We start from the raw sequence: 18,228 nt of genomic DNA on the forward strand, positions 1-18,228 counted from the left end.
AATGTAGTGTATCAGTGTCTATAGTATTAAATGTAGTGTATCAGTGTCTATAGTGTTAAATGTAGTGTATCAGTGTCTATAGTATTAAATATAGTGTATCAGTGTCTATAGTATTAAATGTAGTGTATCAGTGTCTATAGTATTAAATATAGTGTATCAGTGTCTATAGTATTAAATGTAGTGTATCAGTGTCTATAGTATTAAATGACGTGTATCAGTGTCTATAGTATTAAATGTAGTGTATCAGTGTCTATAGTATTAAATGACGTGTATCAGTGTCTATAGTATTAAATGTAGTGTATCAGTGTCTATAGTATTAAATGCAGTGTATCAGTGTCTATAGTATTAAATGTAGTGTATCAGTGTCTATAGTATTAAATGTAGTGTATCAGTGTCTATAGTATTAAATGTAGTGTATCAGTGTCTATAGTATTAAATGATGTGTATCAGTGTCTATAGTATTAAATGTAGTGTATCAGTGTCTATAGTATTAAATGATGTGTATTAGTGTCTATAGTATTAAATGACGTGTATCAGTGTCTATAGTATTAAATGTAGTGTATCAGTGTCTATAGTATTAAATGTAGTGTATCAGTGTCTATAGTGTTAAATGTAGTGTATCAGTGTCTATAGTATTAAATATAGTGTATCAGTGTCTATAGTATTAAATGTAGTGTATCAGTGTCTATAGTATTAAATATAGTGTATCAGTGTCTATAGTATTAAATGTAGTGTATCAGTGTCTATAGTATTAAATGACGTGTATCAGTGTCTATAGTATTAAATGTAGTGTATCAGTGTCTATAGTATTAAATGACGTGTATCAGTGTCTATAGTATTAAATGTAGTGTATCAGTGTCTATAGTATTAAATGCAGTGTATCAGTGTCTATAGTATTAAATGTAGTGTATCAGTGTCTATAGTATTAAATGTAGTGTATCAGTGTCTATAGTATTAAATGTAGTGTATCAGTGTCTATAGTATTAAATGACGTGTATCAGTGTCTATAGTATTAAATGTAGTGTATCAGTGTCTATAGTATTAAATGTAGTGTATCAGTGTCTATAGTATTAAATGATGTGTATCAGTGTCTATAGTATTAAATGACGTGTATCAGTGTCTATAGTATTAAATGTAGTGTATCAGTGTCTATAGTATTAAATGACGTGTATCAGTGTCTATAGTATTAAATGTAGTGTATCAGTGTCTATAGTATTAAATGATGTGTATCAGTGTCTATAGTATTAAATGACGTGTATCAGTGTCTATAGTATTAAATGTAGTGTATCAGTGTCTATAGTATTAAATGACGTGTATCAGTGTCTATAGTATTAAATGTAGTGTATCAGTGTCTATAGTATTAAATGTAGTGTATCAGTGTCTATAGTATTAAATGCAGTGTATCAGTGTCTATAGTATTAAATGTAGTGTATCAGTGTCTATAGTATTAAATTCAGTGTATCAGTGTCTATAGTATTAAATGTAGTGTATCAGTGTCTATAGTATTAAATGTAGTGTATCAGTGTCTATAGTATTAAATGACGTGTATCAGTGTCTATAGTATTAAATGCAGTGTATCAGTGTCTATAGTATTAAATGTAGTGTATCAGTGTCTATAGTATTAAATGTAGTGTATCAGTGTCTATAGTATTAAATGTAGTGTATCAGTGTCTATAGTATTAAATGTAGTGTATCAGTGTCTATAGTATTAAATGTAGTGTATCAGTGTCTATAGTATTAAATGTAGTGTATCAGTGTCTATAGTATTAAATGTAGTGTATCAGTGTCTATAGTATTAAATGAAGTGTATCAGTGTCTATAGTATTAAATGTAGTGTATCAGTGTCTATAGTATTAAATGTAGTGTATCAGTGTCTATAGTATTAAATGTAGTGTATCAGTGTCTATAGTATTAAATGTAGTGTATCAGTGTCTATAGTATTAAATGTAGTGTATCAGTGTCTATAGTATTAAATGTAGTGTATCAGTGTCTATAGTATTAAATGTAGTGTATCAGTGTCTATAGTATTAAATGAAGTGTATCAGTGTCTATAGTATTAAATGTAGTGTATCAGTGTCTATAGTATTAAATGTAGTGTATCAGTGTCTATAGTATTAAATGTAGTGTATCAGTGTCTATAGTATTAAATGTAGTGTATCAGTGTCTATAGTATTAAATGTAGTGTATCAGTGTCTATAGTATTAAATGTAGTGTATCAGTGTCTATAGTATTAAATGTAGTGTATCAGTGTCTATAGTATTAAATGTAGTGTATCAGTGTCTATAGTATTAAATGTAGTGTATCAGTGTCTATAGTATTAAATGTAGTGTATCAGTGTCTATAGTATTAAATGTAGTGTATCAGTGTCTATAGTATTAAATGTAGTGTATCAGTGTCTATAGTATTAAATGTAGTGTATCAGTGTCTATAGTATTAAATGTAGTGTATCAGTGTCTATAGTATTAAATGTAGTGTATCAGTGTCTATAGTATTAAATGTAGTGTATCAGTGTCTATAGTATTAAATGTAGTGTATCAGTGTCTATAGTATTAAATGTAGTGTATCAGTGTCTATAGTATTAAATGTAGTGTATCAGTGTCTATAGTATTAAATGTAGTGTATCAGTGTCTATAGTATTAAATGACGTGTATCAGTGTCTATAGTATTAAATGTAGTGTATCAGTGTCTATAGTATTAAATGTAGTGTATCAGTGTCTATAGTATTAAATGTAGTGTATCAGTGTCTATAGTATTAAATGTAGTGTATCAGTGTCTATAGTATTAAATGACGTGTATCAGTGTCTATAGTATTAAATGACGTGTATCAGTGTCTATAGTATTAAATGACGTGTATCAGTGTCTATAGTATTAAATGACGTGTATCAGTGTCTATAGTATTAAATGTAGTGTATCAGTGTCTATAGTATTAAATGTAGTGTATCAGTGTCTATAGTATTAAATGTAGTGTATCAGTGTCTATAGTATTAAATGTAGTGTATCAGTGTCTATAGTATTAAATGTAGTGTATCAGTGTCTATAGTATTAAATGTAGTGTATCAGTGTCTATAGTATTAAATGTAGTGTATCAGTGTCTATAGTATTAAATGTAGTGTATCAGTGTCTATAGTATTAAATGTAGTGTATCAGTGTCTATAGTATTAAATGTAGTGTATCAGTGTCTATAGTATTAAATGTAGTGTATCAGTGTCTATAGTATTAAATGTAGTGTATCAGTGTCTATAGTATTAAATGAAGTGTATCAGTGTCTATAGTATTAAATGTAGTGTATCAGTGTCTATAGTATTAAATGTAGTGTATCAGTGTCTATAGTATTAAATGTAGTGTATCAGTGTCTATAGTATTAAATGTAGTGTATCAGTGTCTATAGTATTAAATGTAGTGTATCAGTGTCTATAGTATTAAATGTAGTGTATCAGTGTCTATAGTATTAAATGTAGTGTATCAGTGTCTATAGTATTAAATGTAGTGTATCAGTGTCTATAGTATTAAATGTAGTGTATCAGTGTCTATAGTATTAAATGTAGTGTATCAGTGTCTATAGTATTAAATGTAGTGTATCAGTGTCTATAGTATTAAATGTAGTGTATCAGTGTCTATAGTATTAAATGTAGTGTATCAGTGTCTATAGTATTAAATGTAGTGTATCAGTGTCTATAGTATTAAATGTAGTGTATCAGTGTCTATAGTATTAAATGACGTGTATCAGTGTCTATAGTATTAAATGTAGTGTATCAGTGTCTATAGTATTAAATGTAGTGTATCAGTGTCTATAGTATTAAATGTAGTGTATCAGTGTCTATAGTATTAAATGTAGTGTATCAGTGTCTATAGTATTAAATGTAGTGTATCAGTGTCTATAGTATTAAATGTAGTGTATCAGTGTCTATAGTATTAAATGTAGTGTATCAGTGTCTATAGTATTAAATGTAGTGTATCAGTGTCTATAGTATTAAATGTAGTGTATCAGTGTCTATAGTATTAAATGTAGTGTATCAGTGTCTATAGTATTAAATGTAGTGTATCAGTGTCTATAGTATTAAATGTAGTGTATCAGTGTCTATAGTATTAAATGTAGTGTATCAGTGTCTATAGTATTAAATGTAGTGTATCAGTGTCTATAGTATTAAATGTAGTGTATCAGTGTCTATAGTATTAAATGTAGTGTATCAGTGTCTATAGTATTAAATGTAGTGTATCAGTGTCTATAGTATTAAATGTAGTGTATCAGTGTCTATAGTATTAAATGTAGTGTATCAGTGTCTATAGTATTAAATGTAGTGTATCAGTGTCTATAGTATTAAATGTAGTGTATCAGTGTCTATAGTATTAAATGACGTGTATCAGTGTCTATAGTATTGCTAGTGTATCAGTGTCTATAGTATTAAATGACGTGTATCAGTGTCTATAGTATTAAATGCAGTGTATCAGTGTCTATAGTGTTAAATGACGTGTATCAGTGTCTATAGTATTAAATGTAGTGTATCAGTGTCTATAGTATTAAATGTAGTGTATCAGTGTCTATAGTATTAAATGTAGTGTATCAGTGTCTATAGTATTAAATGTAGTGTATCAGTGTCTATAGTATTAAATGTAGTGTATCAGTGTCTATAGTATTAAATGTAGTGTATCAGTGTCTATAGTATTAAATGTAGTGTATCAGTGTCTATAGTGTTAAATGTAGTGTATCAGTGTCTATAGTGTTAAATGTAGTGTATCAGTGTCTATAGTATTAAATGTAGTGTATCAGTGTCTATAGTGTTAAATGTAGTGTATCAGTGTCTATAGTGTTAAATGTAGTGTATCAGTGTCTATAGTATTAAATGTAGTGTATCAGTGTCTATAGTATTAAATGTAGTGTATCAGTGTCTATAGTATTAAATGTAGTGTATCAGTGTCTATAGTATTAAATGTAGTGTATCAGTGTCTATAGTATTAAATGTAGTGTATCAGTGTCTATAGTATTAAATGTAGTGTATCAGTGTCTATAGTATTAAATGTAGTGTATCAGTGTCTATAGTATTAAATGTAGTGTATCAGTGTCTATAGTATTAATGAGTGTATCAGTGTCTATAAGTGTATCAGTGTCTATAGTATTAAATATAGTGTATCAGTGTCTATAGTATTAAATGTAGTGTATCAGTGTCTATAGTATTAAATGTAGTGTATCAGTGTCTATAGTATTAAATGTAGTGTATCAGTGTCTATAGTTTTAAATGTAGTGTATCAGTGTCTATAGTATTAAATGTAGTGTATCAGTGTCTATAGTATTAAATGTAGTGTATCAGTGTCTATAGTATTAAATGTAGTGTATCAGTGTCTATAGTATTAAATGTAGTGTATCAGTGTCTATAGTGTTAAATGTAGTGTATCAGTGTCTATAGTATTAAATGTAGTGTATCAGTGTCTATAGTATTAAATGTAGTGTATCAGTGTCTAGTAGTAAATGTAGTGTATCATGTCTATAGAATTAAATGTAGTGTCAGTGTCTATAGTATTAAATGTAGTGTATCAGGGTCCTATAGTATTAAATGTAGTGTATCAGTGTCTATAGTATTAAATGTAGTGGTTCAGTGTCTATAGTATTAAATGTAGTGGTATCTGTGTCTATAGTTTCAGGTTTAAATGTAGTGTATCAGTGTCTATAGTATTAAATGTAGTGTATCAGTGTCTATAGTATTAAATGTAGTGTATCAGTGTCTATAGTGTTAAATGACGTGTATCAGTGTCTATAGTATAATGAAATTAGACGTGGTATCAGTGTCTATAGTAGTTAAATGTACGTGTATCAGTGTCTATAGTGATAAATGCTAGTGTATCAGTGTCTATAGTATTAAATGTAGTGTATCAGTGTCTATAGTATTAAATGTAGTGTATCAGTGTCTATAGTATTAAATGTAGTGTATCAGTGTCTATAGTATTAAATGTAGTGTATCAGTGTCTATGACGTGTATCAGTGTCTATAGTATTAAATGTAGTGTATCAGTGTCTATAGTATTAAATGTAGTGTATCAGTGTCTATAGTGTTAAATGTAGTGTATCAGTGTCTATAGTATTAAATGTAGTGTATCAGTGTCTATAGTATTAAATGTAGTGTATCAGTGTCTATAGTATTAAATGTAGTGTATCAGTGTCTATAGTGTTAAATGTAGTGTATCAGTGTCTATAGTGTTAAATGTAGTGTATCAGTGTCTATAGTATTAAATGTAGTGTATCAGTGTCTATAGTATTAAATGTAGTGTATCAGTGTCTATAGTGTTAAATGTAGTGTATCAGTGTCAATAGTGTTAAATGTAGTGTATCAGTGTCTATAGTATTAAATGTAGTGTATCAGTGTCTATAGTATTAAATGCAGTGTATCAGTGTCTATAGTATTAAATGCAGTGTATCAGTGTCTATAGTATTAAATGCAGTGTATCAGTGTCTATAGTATTAAATGATGTGTATCAGTGTCTATAGTATTAAATGTAGTGTATCAGTGTCTATAGTGTTAAATGTAGTGTATCAGTGTCTATAGTATTAAATGCAGTGTATCAGTGTCTATAGTGTTAAATGACGTGTATCAGTGTCTATAGTATTAAATGTAGTGTATCAGTGTCTATAGTATTAAATGTAGTGTATCAGTGTCTATAGTATTAAATGTAGTGTATCAGTGTCTATAGTATTAAATGATGTGTATCAGTGTCTATAGTATTAAATTCAGTGTATCAGTGTCTATAGTATTAAATGATGTGTATTAGTGTCTATAGTATTAAATGACGTGTATCAGTGTCTATAGTATTAAATGACGTGTATCAGTGTCTATAGTATTAAATGACGTGTATCAGTGTCTATAGTATTAAATGACGTGTATCAGTGTCTATAGTATTAAATGACGTGTATCAGTGTCTATAGTATTAAATGATGTGTATCAGTGTCTATAGTATTAAATTCAGTGTATCAGTGTCTATAGTATTAAATGTAGTGTATCAGTGTCTATAGTATTAAATGTAGTGTATCAGTGTCTATAGTATTAAATGTAGTGTATCAGTGTCTATAGTATTAAATGTAGTGTATCAGTGTCTATAGTATTAAATGTAGTGTATCAGTGTCTATAGTATTAAATGATGTGTATCAGTGTCTATAGTATTAAATGATGTGTATTAGTGTCTATAGTATTAAATGACGTGTATCAGTGTCTATAGTATTAAATGATGTGTATTAGTGTCTATAGTATTAAATGACGTGTATCAGTGTCTATAGTATTAAATGTAGTGTATCAGTGTCTATAGTATTAAATGAAGTCTATGTAAATGTTCTGTATAGATTTAGGATTAAATTCTGCATTTAAATGCAGAAGAATTTGACTGATTTTAGAACAATTGGCTTTTTCTGAAAAATACGATGTATATTTTCCCCTCGTTATTGTCAAACGCACCTGAAATATAATATCTTATAAATACAATGTAGTAAAAATAGAATAATGAATGAATAAATAAATAAATAAACACCGAATTTAATATAATATAAAGTGAAGTGTGTAACTTTATATGGCCGCCTTGAGGCGGTGTTGAAGGATTAGAGTGGGCGGGGCTTTCTCCGGTGTCCTTCATGTGTCGACCAATCAAATCAACACGACATTCCCGGGATCTGCGTTGCCATAGTACCTTTGACGTCAGCACTACTCAGCCCCTGCCCCTGCTCCAGGGAAGCTGTGAGTGGGTGGGAGACCCCGTGGATGCATCCGGGAAGAGCGCGCGGATTGTGAGTGTCAACTGTGCAGCAGGAACATCACCGGTCTGAGGTAAAGATTCAGCTCCTTTTATTTCGTTTGGGTTTTAAACAATTAAACGTTTTCTTTCTGTTCGCTTTTTTTGTTTTTGTGCTGTCTTTTTTTTTTATTTTACAGGGCGTGAAGTGTTTTTTTTAGACAGTGATGTCGAGTCGCTTTTGTGTGAATCTTCCTGTCAGTCATGAGGGAAAAACATCCACAGGAACATTACAGCTCATGTTATGATATAAAGATCTAATGTGATGATATAAAGATCTAATGCAGCTCATATAATGATATAGAGATCTAATGTGATGATAAAGATCTATTACAGTGATTTATTATAATATAAAGATCTATTACAGCTCATGTTATGATATAGAGATCTAATGTGATGATAAAGATCTATTACTGTGATTTATTATAATATAAAGATCTAATATAATGATATAAAGATCTAATGCAGCTCATATAATGATATAGAGATCTAATGTGATGATAAAGATCTATTACAGTGATTTGTTATAATATAAAGAGCTATTACAGCTCATGTTATGATATAAAGATCTATTACTGTGATTTATTATAATATAAAGATCTAATATAATGATATAAAGATCTATTACAGCTCATATTATGATATAAAGATCTAATGTAATGATATAAAGATCTAATGCAGCTCATATAATGATATAGAGATCTAATGTAAAGATCTAATATAATGAGATAAAGATCTAATATTATAATGATCTAATACAGCTCATATAATGATATAATGATCTAATACAATAAAATAAGACAATGATATAATAATATAACACTAGTTTTGTTCTGTTTTATTTGAACATTTCTACACTACTTCTGATTTAATGTCCATTTCTCTTATTAATTCTAATTGAAGTGCCATATAAAGGTGGTGTTTTACTTTTTATTAATTCTTTTTACTGCAAACATTTTATATTTCTATATTTTACACCTTTAACATGAACAAATCTGATCCCTTAAGGCGTATTATTCCTTGACTACCTTTAATAATTAAATAAATGTCTCTCTGTGGCACTCCATAGGCAATAATCTAGTAAAAATCAATACTTTATGTTCTATTTTTGGGCTCAAATTTGATGAAATAGCATTTTTGTGTTTGCAGAAAGATAAAAACTTGTCACTAAAGTAATTGTTTTATATATCAAAATCTTATCATCTTTAGAAATAGTAAGATTGCATTTTTTTTTCCTTATAACGTTGGATTCATGGTCAGATTTATCTGCAAATTAATCTCAATATCTGCAGGATAAAACAGTTGATGTTGAGTTATTGTGTTGAAGAACTTTAACCGAGAGTAAAACCATTGACTCCGCCCACTGTGCTGTGATTGGTTCGTTCTTTACTAGAAACACGTTCCAGTCCTGTTCTGGATTATTCTGGATTACTTTCTAGCTTTTGCTGTTAGCAAATCCTGTTAGCATTTTGTAAGATGAAGTTTAGCAGCTTTTAAAGCAGCTATAAACAGTCGTTCCTTCATCAGATTCTGTTTTTTTGTACGTTATTAACATAAAAACTGCTTTTCATGATACAGAGAAAGTTACGGCTGAAACTAGAGACTCTAAAAGTCTGATGGCAATGAAAATGACACTGATGATGTTTTAGATCTGTTTGAGTTGCTTTTTCTAAAACGGAACAACACTTTGTGAGATTAACACAGTTTCTGGTGTCTCCACTGTAGAAAGCGATCACCATGGATAAGAGCGAACTCGTGCAGAAAGCCAAACTGGCCGAACAGGCCGAGCGCTACGACGACATGGCGTCTGAGATGAAGCAGGTGACGGAGAAGGGAGAGGAGCTCACGGACGAGGAGAGGAATCTGCTCTCGGTGGCCTACAAGAACGTGGTGGGGGCGTGCCGTTCGGCATGGAGGGTCATCTCCAGCATCGAGCAGAAGATGAAGGCGGAGAGCAGCGACAAGGAGCAGATCGCCAAAGATTACCGTGAGAAGATCGAGTCCGAGCTGCAGACCATCTGCAATGATGTGCTGGTGAGAGTCAGTCAGTCGGTCGGTCGGTTTTGCCACAAAAATCTTTTAGCATTGTTTTGTCCAAACTCTTCTACTGCAAATGTACAAATTTTTGCAATCCTGCCATTTTTTCAACGATTGATTTGCTACAGAAGCAAAACGCTCGAGTTTCTTTCGAATGCTGGGTGCCAATACTTATTAATATCCATATTATACTACACAAGATTCTGAATTTGAAATGACTTATTGTTCTCGAGTGAGGAGCAGCGTCCAGCGTCGCAGTCTGGCAGATTGATGTAACCACAAAAAGTTTCGCTAAAATATTAAACAGGTTTCTTCTCCTGGGTCGTTGGGTTCAGGATTAAACCTGAGCGTTTATGTTCAGAGAAAGAGCCATCAAAAAAAACTAGCTCCGAAACCGCCGAATACCAGAAACTTTCCCTGTGTAAACTTTGGTGTGACTTCAAATTAATGATGAAACACGTAATGAGAGTTTATAGTCTTTAGTGATTTGTGTGTTTTAATAAGTTGAAAGAATAGAAGCTGTGTAACAAAACAATACTCGAGAACCTGTCCAGGGCTGTAGGCTGTGCTTGGGGGTGAGAAGGTGGTGCTCAGATCTGTAACACTGATCTAACCTGATGACTGCAGTGAGACGTTACTGTGGTGTGAATCTGCTGCCTCTGACGGCTCTACATGCTCACACAAGCACTTTCAGAAATGCACACAGGCCCAGACTCAGCAGAGCGTTCAGTACAAAACACACTCGCATACGATCGGAATCAACCAGTCTCCAGAAAATGATGTAATGATGAGTATCAGATATCTCACACACACACACACACACACACACACACACGGAGTGCAGGGCCGTCGGAAAGGTCCTCCACAAAACAAGACGATTCCTGTTCACTTACATTACAGCAGCTATAAACCCTCTGAGCCGTCGCTATAGAAACGATAACGTACTAGAACTATAAACCTAACAATAAATTATAATCCTGCGCTCCTGCCAGACCGGAGCTGCCGTTTTAGAGGATTAATCAACGTCTCCCATGTGTGTGTGTGTTTGTGTGTGTTTCAGCATCTCTTGGACAAGTTCCTGATCCGTACCTCGTCTCCGGCCGAGAGTCAGGTGTTCTACCTGAAGATGAAAGGAGATTATTATCGCTACCTGGCCGAGGTTGCCGTGGGAGACAATAAAACCAGTGAGGTTTCATCCGTTACACACTTTACACAGAAAGATAGGATATTAGACGAGTGAGTAGAAACACAGACAAGCAGACAGACACATAAAAAGCTACATAGATGGATCTATAGTGGTGCTGCAAGAAGGACAGACAGTGATAACAAATGTATAGACAAGACGCTGGACAAACAGACCTCAGCATTTCTTCACTTTCGTACACAAAAACGATCCACCCGTCTGTGTGACACACACACACACACACACACGCGCGCATGCACTGACTCGCCATGTGTGACGGTTTCCTGCTGGTTGAATTAGAACATTAGGAGCAGGTCTCAGCTTGTGCTCCACACCCATGAGAAAACAAAGGAAGAAAAATAAATCTGTCACAGTGTCAGTTTTACCAAAACTCTCTGAAACACGACGATCATTAACGCTCATAAATACACCGTACAGAGAGAACCGCGATAAAGCGTCACGTTAACGCACAGATAATCTGACCTGATCACTTTTATTCAGCACTTTAGAAAGTGACGCACCAGTGCGAGACATAATCACGCTTCTAATTCATAATAACAACCGAGCACGTTATGTTCATGTAACGGGGGAAAAGAAGCCTTTATTATCACCACATATACATTACAGCACAGTGGAGTTCTTTTCTTCACATACCCCAACTGAGGAGGTTGGGGTCAGAGTACAGGGGCAGCTATGATACAGCGCCCCTGGAGCAGCGAGAGTTGAGGGCCTTGCTCAAGGGCCCAGCAGTGGCATCTTGGCTGTGCTGGGCCTTGAACCCCGATCCTCCGATTAACAACCCAGAGCCTTAACCAGTTGAGCCACCTCTGCCCCGTATGCTAACATACGCTACGCTAACATACGCTACGCTAACATACGCTACGCTAACATACGCTAACACGACTCACTGGCTATGTGCTGCTTTTTGTGTGAGGTTTTTATATCTACACATTTCCCTCCAGGCATCGTGGATAAATCCAGGGAGGCGTATCAGGCTGCGTTCGACATCAGCACAGAGAACATGCAGCCCACTCACCCCATCCGCCTCGGCCTCGCGCTAAACTTCTCCGTCTTCTACTACGAGATCCTCGGCTCCCGCGAACAGGCCTGCGAACTCGCCAAGAAGGTGAGGGAACCCTACGACTACTCTGCGTTCTAGCTAGCTTTCTGACTAGCATTCTGACTAGCATTCTGACTAGCTTTCTGACTAGCTTTCTGACTAGCTTTCTGACTAGCTTTCTGACTAACATTCCGACTAGCTTTCTGACTAGCATTCTGACTAGCTTTCTGACTAGCTTTCTGACTAACATTCCGACTAGCTTTCTGACTAGCTTTCTGACTAGCTTTCTGACTAGCATTCTGACTAGCTTTCTGACTAGCTTTCTGACTAGCATTCTGACTAGCTTTCTGACTAGCTTTCTGACTAGCATTCTGACTAGCATTCTGACTAGCTTTCCGACTAGCTTTCTGACTAGCATTCTGACTAGCATTCTGACTAGCTTTCTGACTAGCTTTCTGACTGCGGTTTTGTTTTCTGATTACTAAATTTCAAAGGTTTCTGTAATGATTTCACCGGAATCATATTTCTCACATATTTACAGAAAAGAGAAACGTATATATATTATTTTTTTTTATTCCACTTATATAATGTGGGTTTACAACAATAGCGCACACTGTGATCACATTGCTGTTGCTATGGTTACCACGCCAGCCGTTTCTCTCCTGTCGTGTGGAGCATGCCGTTAGCGTTAGCACTGTAGCTGAAGGCGTGATGTTTGTGGGGAAGATGGTAACACTGTGTTCTGTTTTTTAAAGAGGTGAAAATCAGGGAAGTGGGTCATGTGATCTCTGAGGGATGAGACGAGTACAGAGGAGTTTTAGAAAGCTCTGAGCTTTGTGCCAGTTTCGTGTGTTTCAGCACCATCTGGTCTTCAGCTAGGGCTGAGACGATGCGTCAGTATCTATATCAGGGAAGGATATGTATGGGTGGGCCAGTGGGAGGAGGAGGGGTGTAGTCTATATAGAGGAAGGGTTATGGTCTATGTAATTGTGGGTGTGGCTGGGCTGAGGCGTGTAGGCCAGGTAGAGAGGGGTGTGGTCTGTCACGGAACATGGTCTGTGGAGGGGTGTGGTCTGGTTACGGTGGGGAGCGGTGCAGCATATGGGTAATAAGGGGTGTGGTTTGTAGAGGTCGAGGGTGTGGCATGTAGAGGTAGAGGGTGTGGTCTGTGGAGGGAGGGGTGTGGCAGGTAGAGGGTGTGGTCTGTGGAGGGAGGGGTGTGGCAGACAGAGGGTGTGGTCTCTTGAGGTAGAGGGTGTGGCATGTAGAGTTAGAGGGTATGGTCTGTGGAGGGAGGGGTGTGACAGGTAGAGGGTGTGGTCTGTGGAGGGAGGGGTGTGGCAGACAGGGTGTGGTCTCTTGAGGTAGAGGGTGTGGCATGTAGAGGTAGAGGGTGTGGTCTGTGGAGGGAAAAGGTGTGGCATGTAGAGGTAGAGGGTGTGGTCTGTGGAGGGAGGGGTGTGACAGGTAGAGGGTGTGGTCTGTGGAGGGAGGGGTGTGGCAGGTAGAGGGTGTGGCCTGTGGAGGGAGGGGTGTGGCAGACAGAGGGTGTGGTCTCTTGAGGTAGAGGGTGTGGTCTGGTATAAAATACACTATTTTTATTGCATGTTTCCGACCGTGTCCTTTTTTTGTTCAGGCATTTGATGACGCGATCTCTGAGCTCGACCAGCTGACTGAGGACTCGTACAAAGACAGCACGCTGATCATGCAGCTGCTCCGAGACAACCTGACAGTGAGTTCACCATTTTCTCATGTCCTGAGTCAGAGCTACTTCCTCTCTGCCCGTGTTGGGAGGGACAACTGGTGATGTCATTGTCTCTACAGCTCTGTCCTGAGGTCATGTGTCCTCTGTACCGGTGTTTCCTCCTCGATCCTCACTGGGGTTTAAAAACAGCAAAACAAAAACACTCAGACTTTTTTATCATTTTTAGAGCTGTTTAAAAACAAATATTAAAGTCAGTTTTTCCCTCCAGGTCTTTTTTTTCTATGGTTTTAATGTCCATCTCACTGAAAGTGAGCAGGAAACATGGGGGACGTGTGACATCACAGCCATACTGTGGAGAGAAGTTATGATGTGTGACCCTTCTCTGAATAAGGGCGTGTGCCAAATGTCCTAAATGTAAATTTAATGTAAATGATGGTGACTGTGTGTGACACTGAGTTTGTGATGTGTGTGTTTTCTTTTGTTTCTTTCAGCTGTGGACTTCAGACACTCAGGAGGAGACAGAGGAGAGACAGGACAACTAAAAAGCAAAAAAAACAAAAATATTCAAAAAAAGAAAAACTGCTGAGCGCCTGATACACACTCTCTGCTCCAGCCTCTCCTATTTGTGTGTGTGTGTGTGTGTGTGTGTGTGTGTGTAATAAGGAGGGTGGTTCATTTAGAGATTTGATCATTCCTTGGGGCACAAAATAGAGTGAGGGATCATTTTTAATAAACTGTGTGAGTGTGTGTGTGTGTGTGTGTGTGAGACAGAGAGAGAAAAGAAAGAGCGAGAGGTTTTGCTAAGGTTCAGTGAGATTCACACTGAGATCAGACTCCAGTCTGATCCGATACATTGATGTTACATCCCTGTATTGTGATTATTGCCAAACCTCTTCCATGCTTCACAATATCATTGTAATAATTGATTTAAAAGTCTTTTCACAGACGATCTTTTCTGCTGATGAAATCATTACCTTGTGATATTTGGTTATTGCCACTCACCCATCCATGAGCTTTTCAGCTGAAAGTTCTGATTTAATTGCAAAAAATCTGAAAACCGAAATCTTTTTTCCTTCTCAGTCGTCCGTTTTGAGTCGCAGGTGTGTTTCAGGCCTCAGTTTACAGTGAGTTTTAAATGATGGGTTCGACGTGTCGATGTGTGCAGATTAAACTCAGCTTTATTGTGTAATAATCCCATGAGACCATTTTCAGGGGTTAAATATTTCGGTCTGCGGTAAACGTCTACGTTCGGTTTCTTTTCTAATTTGATAAGGCGTCTGTGTTGTGTTTGATGTGAAATATCACAACTGATTTAGATTTGTACTTTACTCTGGAGCTGTGGAGAAAGCAGCACTAATCACCCCAGCGTCCGACTCCACAGGTGTCTGTCTGCGCTACACTAGTGTTGAGGGCTTTCCTTGTGTGTCATTGTCATCTTGTGAGTGAGAGTGTGTGTGTGTGTGTGCATGAGTGTGTGTGTGTGCATGAGTGTGTGTGTGTGCATGAGTGTGTGTGTGTGTGTGCATGAGTGTGTGTGTGTGTGCATGAGTGTGTGTGTGTGTGCATGAGTGTGTGTGTGTGTGCATGAGTGTGTGTGTGTGTGCATGAGTGTGTGTGCGTGAGTGTGTGCATGTGTGTGTGTGCGTGAGTGAGTGTGTGTGCGCATGAGTGTGTGTGCGCATGAGTGTGTGTGCGCATGAGTGTGTGTGTGCATGAGTGTGTGTGTGCATGAGTGTGTGTGTGTGTGCATGAGTGTGTGTGTGCGTGAGTGTGTGTGCGTGGCTCAGGTCTGTTAAACGGTAAATTTACATCTCCTGTGTTTGATCCAGCTGTGTTTCTGTAGCACACCTCAGCGTGTTAAGTCTTACTGATACTGTTAGTGCTAATGATGTGGGACGGGTTCAATTCAGCCAAATAAAGAACACAACAAAGACAAAGATCTCGGTTCATTTCTTCTGTTCTACGTCTGTCTGTTATCTGTCTGTTATCTGTCTGTCTATCTGTCTGTCTATCTGTCTGTCTATCTGTCTGTTATCTGTCTGTTATCTGTCTGTTTTCTGTCTGTTATCTGTCTGTTATTTGTGTTATTTGTCTGTTATCTGTCTGTTATCTGTCTGTTATCTGTCTGTTATCTGTCTGTTATCTGTCTGCCTGCCGTGTTTGTTGATGTATTATTACATTTCATTTATGTTTCCAGCGTTTGTAGACTCTCTCATCCAGAGTGACTTACATCTTTCTCATTTTATACAATTGAGGGTTAAGAGCCCTGTTCAGGGCCCCAGAAGTGTCAGCTCGGTGGTCCTGGGATTGAACTCATGACCTTAACCACCAGGCTACCACATCCCACATGTTCCAGTCTGTCTGACTGTCAAATGTCTGGTCTGGTCTCTTTTGTGGCTTATTTTGTCAGTTCATGTGTTTTTGTCTGTCTGTCTGTTTGTCTGTTGAGGTTTGGTCCAGTTTGTCCACCTGTCTGTCTGTCTGTTTGTCTGTTGAGGTTTGATCCAGTTAGTCCACCTGTCTGTCTGTCTGTCTGTTTGTCTGTTGAGGTTTGGTCCAGTTAATCCACCTGTCTGTCTGTCTTTCCGTCCTGTCTGTGGCTCATTATGTATAGCTTGTTGCCCTTCTTGTCTGTCTCTGTGTTTCTGTCCATCTCTCTGTCCCTTTGTCTAGGATTTCAAGCTTTTTTCTGTCTGTTTATCAACCTGTCTGCTTGTCTGTCTGTCTGCTTGTCTGTCTGCTTGTCTGTCTGTTGGTCTGTTTGCTGGTCTGTCTGCTGGTCTGTCTGTCTGTCTGTCTGCTGGTCTGTCTGCTGGTCTGCTCATTTCTTGTCCATTGTATGGGTCTCATTATCTATTCACCTGTTTTTATATAAATTATCAGTCTATTTGATCAGACTTTGTAGTGTTTGTGTCCTTATCTGTCTGTCTTTTCTGTCTCTGGCTTCATTTATCTTTCTATTCATCCGCCTGTTCTATCTGTATGTCTCACCCTATCATGTCAGTATGTGTTTATAGTTTGTATGCAGGATGGTAAGTCTGTAATCACTCCAGAGCTTTTTTTTCCCCAGAACATTCCATCTCTGGGTTTGGGCGTGTCTCTGTCTCTGTCTCTGTCTCTGTGAGTTTCTGCTTTAGAGACAAGTGAGCTCCAGCTAATAACACAGGAATGTTTCACATGGGTGTGTGTGTGTGTGTGTGTGTGTGTGTGTGTGTGTGTGTGTGTGTGTGTGTGAGCTGTGAAAGAGAGCACTGTTTCAGTTTCCGGTGTGATTCAGTGATATGTCATGCTCCTGACCCAGTGGGGCTCGTCTCATTATAAACACAGAAGAAGTGATGAAGTGAACAAGTTCATCTCTGTGTTTGTTTTCTCCAAAGCTGGATTCTCCTTCATAAACCATCATACAAGTCTTTTTACATTAGTAAACTCCCTCTTAGTTATTTTTCCAGGTTTGTGAGTGTGAGTATAAATATAAGCATTTTTTTTTTACACTATTAAAAACACTGTCTGAAGAAACAGCTCAGAGGCGTGAACTTTAATCCTCTGAATTTAAACCCTCTGAATCCACTTGAGCAGCTTTGTAACAAACTGAACACCAGCAACTTCCTGTGTGGAATAACAGCCATTTTATATACACGTTACTCTGAAATACTCCTGCGTTTGAGCACGCAGAGGAACCACACTGCTGTCTGTCTGTCATCTGTCTGTCTGTCTGCGGTCAAGGCCGTAGTCCATCTTACACACTGTGGTCACGTGATAAGATGACGTCATGTACAGACACGTTCGGTGTTGAAAAGGTTTTCCCTTTAACTCTTGTCTTTCTTTATTGTTCCCTGTTTATGAAGCTGTTCTTTATTTCTGTGGTCTGTGCAGTGCCTCGCCCCAGTGCTTGATTTGGACATTGAGGCACTTTGTGTGCACATTGTGGGTAAATTCACACACAGCTGATAGTCCTGTGTGTGTGTGTGTGTGTGTGTGTGTGTGTGTGTGTGTGTGTGTGGCTGCAAAGAGACACCAAATATAAAGTCATCGCAATAACACAATAACACAAGCTCTAATGGGTTTAGACTGAGAGCAGTGTTTAGACTTGTGTTAAAACTTTATGTATTTTATTTTGAATAAGGAAATTCTCACACACACACACACACACACACACACACACTTCACTGTGTACTGCAACAGCTATATATATATGGTTGACATGACAATAAAACCGACTTGACTTGACTTGACTTGACTTCACTCACACACACACACACACACACACACACCCAAGACTGTGTCTCCTCCTAATGGTAAACAAGTGTCATTACAGAATCAGAATCAGGTTTATTGGCCAAGTGTGTTGACACACACAAGGAATTTGGTTCTAGCTGTTATCAGTGATATAAAAGACTCTAATAACACAAGTTAAGTTCTGATAACATGTGTAGTTATTAATCCACCATCAGAGCCACACAGCTAAACTGGGCATTTC

At 36.8% G+C, this 18,228-nt stretch overlaps 1 protein-coding gene across 1 annotated transcript; it reads left to right on the plus strand.

Annotated features, from left to right (window-relative positions):
• Positions 1–7,645: 7,645 nt before the first annotated feature.
• Positions 7,646–15,688, plus strand: ywhaz (tyrosine 3-monooxygenase/tryptophan 5-monooxygenase activation protein, zeta polypeptide). Its single transcript, XM_060897350.1, has 6 exons — positions 7,646–7,801; positions 9,492–9,800; positions 10,864–10,987; positions 11,949–12,112; positions 13,683–13,778; positions 14,243–15,688. Exons 2-6 carry the CDS (start codon positions 9,504–9,506, stop codon positions 14,291–14,293), a joined length of 732 nt encoding a protein of 243 aa, XP_060753333.1. The 5' UTR covers positions 7,646–7,801; positions 9,492–9,503; the 3' UTR covers positions 14,294–15,688.
• The last annotated feature ends 2,540 nt before the right edge of the window (positions 15,689–18,228 follow it).

The sequence above is a fragment of the Tachysurus vachellii genome, chromosome 21 (assembly GCF_030014155.1).
Source record: "Tachysurus vachellii isolate PV-2020 chromosome 21, HZAU_Pvac_v1, whole genome shotgun sequence".
Taxonomy (NCBI): Eukaryota; Metazoa; Chordata; class Actinopteri; order Siluriformes; family Bagridae; genus Tachysurus; species Tachysurus vachellii.

Bases quoted from the DNA above. Each gene is read 5' to 3' on its own strand.
- ywhaz (XM_060897350.1), top strand. From the start codon at position 9,504: ATGGATAAGAGCGAACTCGTGCAGAAAGCCAAACTGGCCGAACAGGCC. The intron at 9,801-10,863 runs GTGAGAGTCAGT...TGTGTGTTTCAG, and splicing joins CCATCTGCAATGATGTGCTG to CATCTCTTGGACAAGTTCCT. The intron at 10,988-11,948 runs GTGAGGTTTCAT...ATTTCCCTCCAG, and splicing joins CGTGGGAGACAATAAAACCA to GCATCGTGGATAAATCCAGG.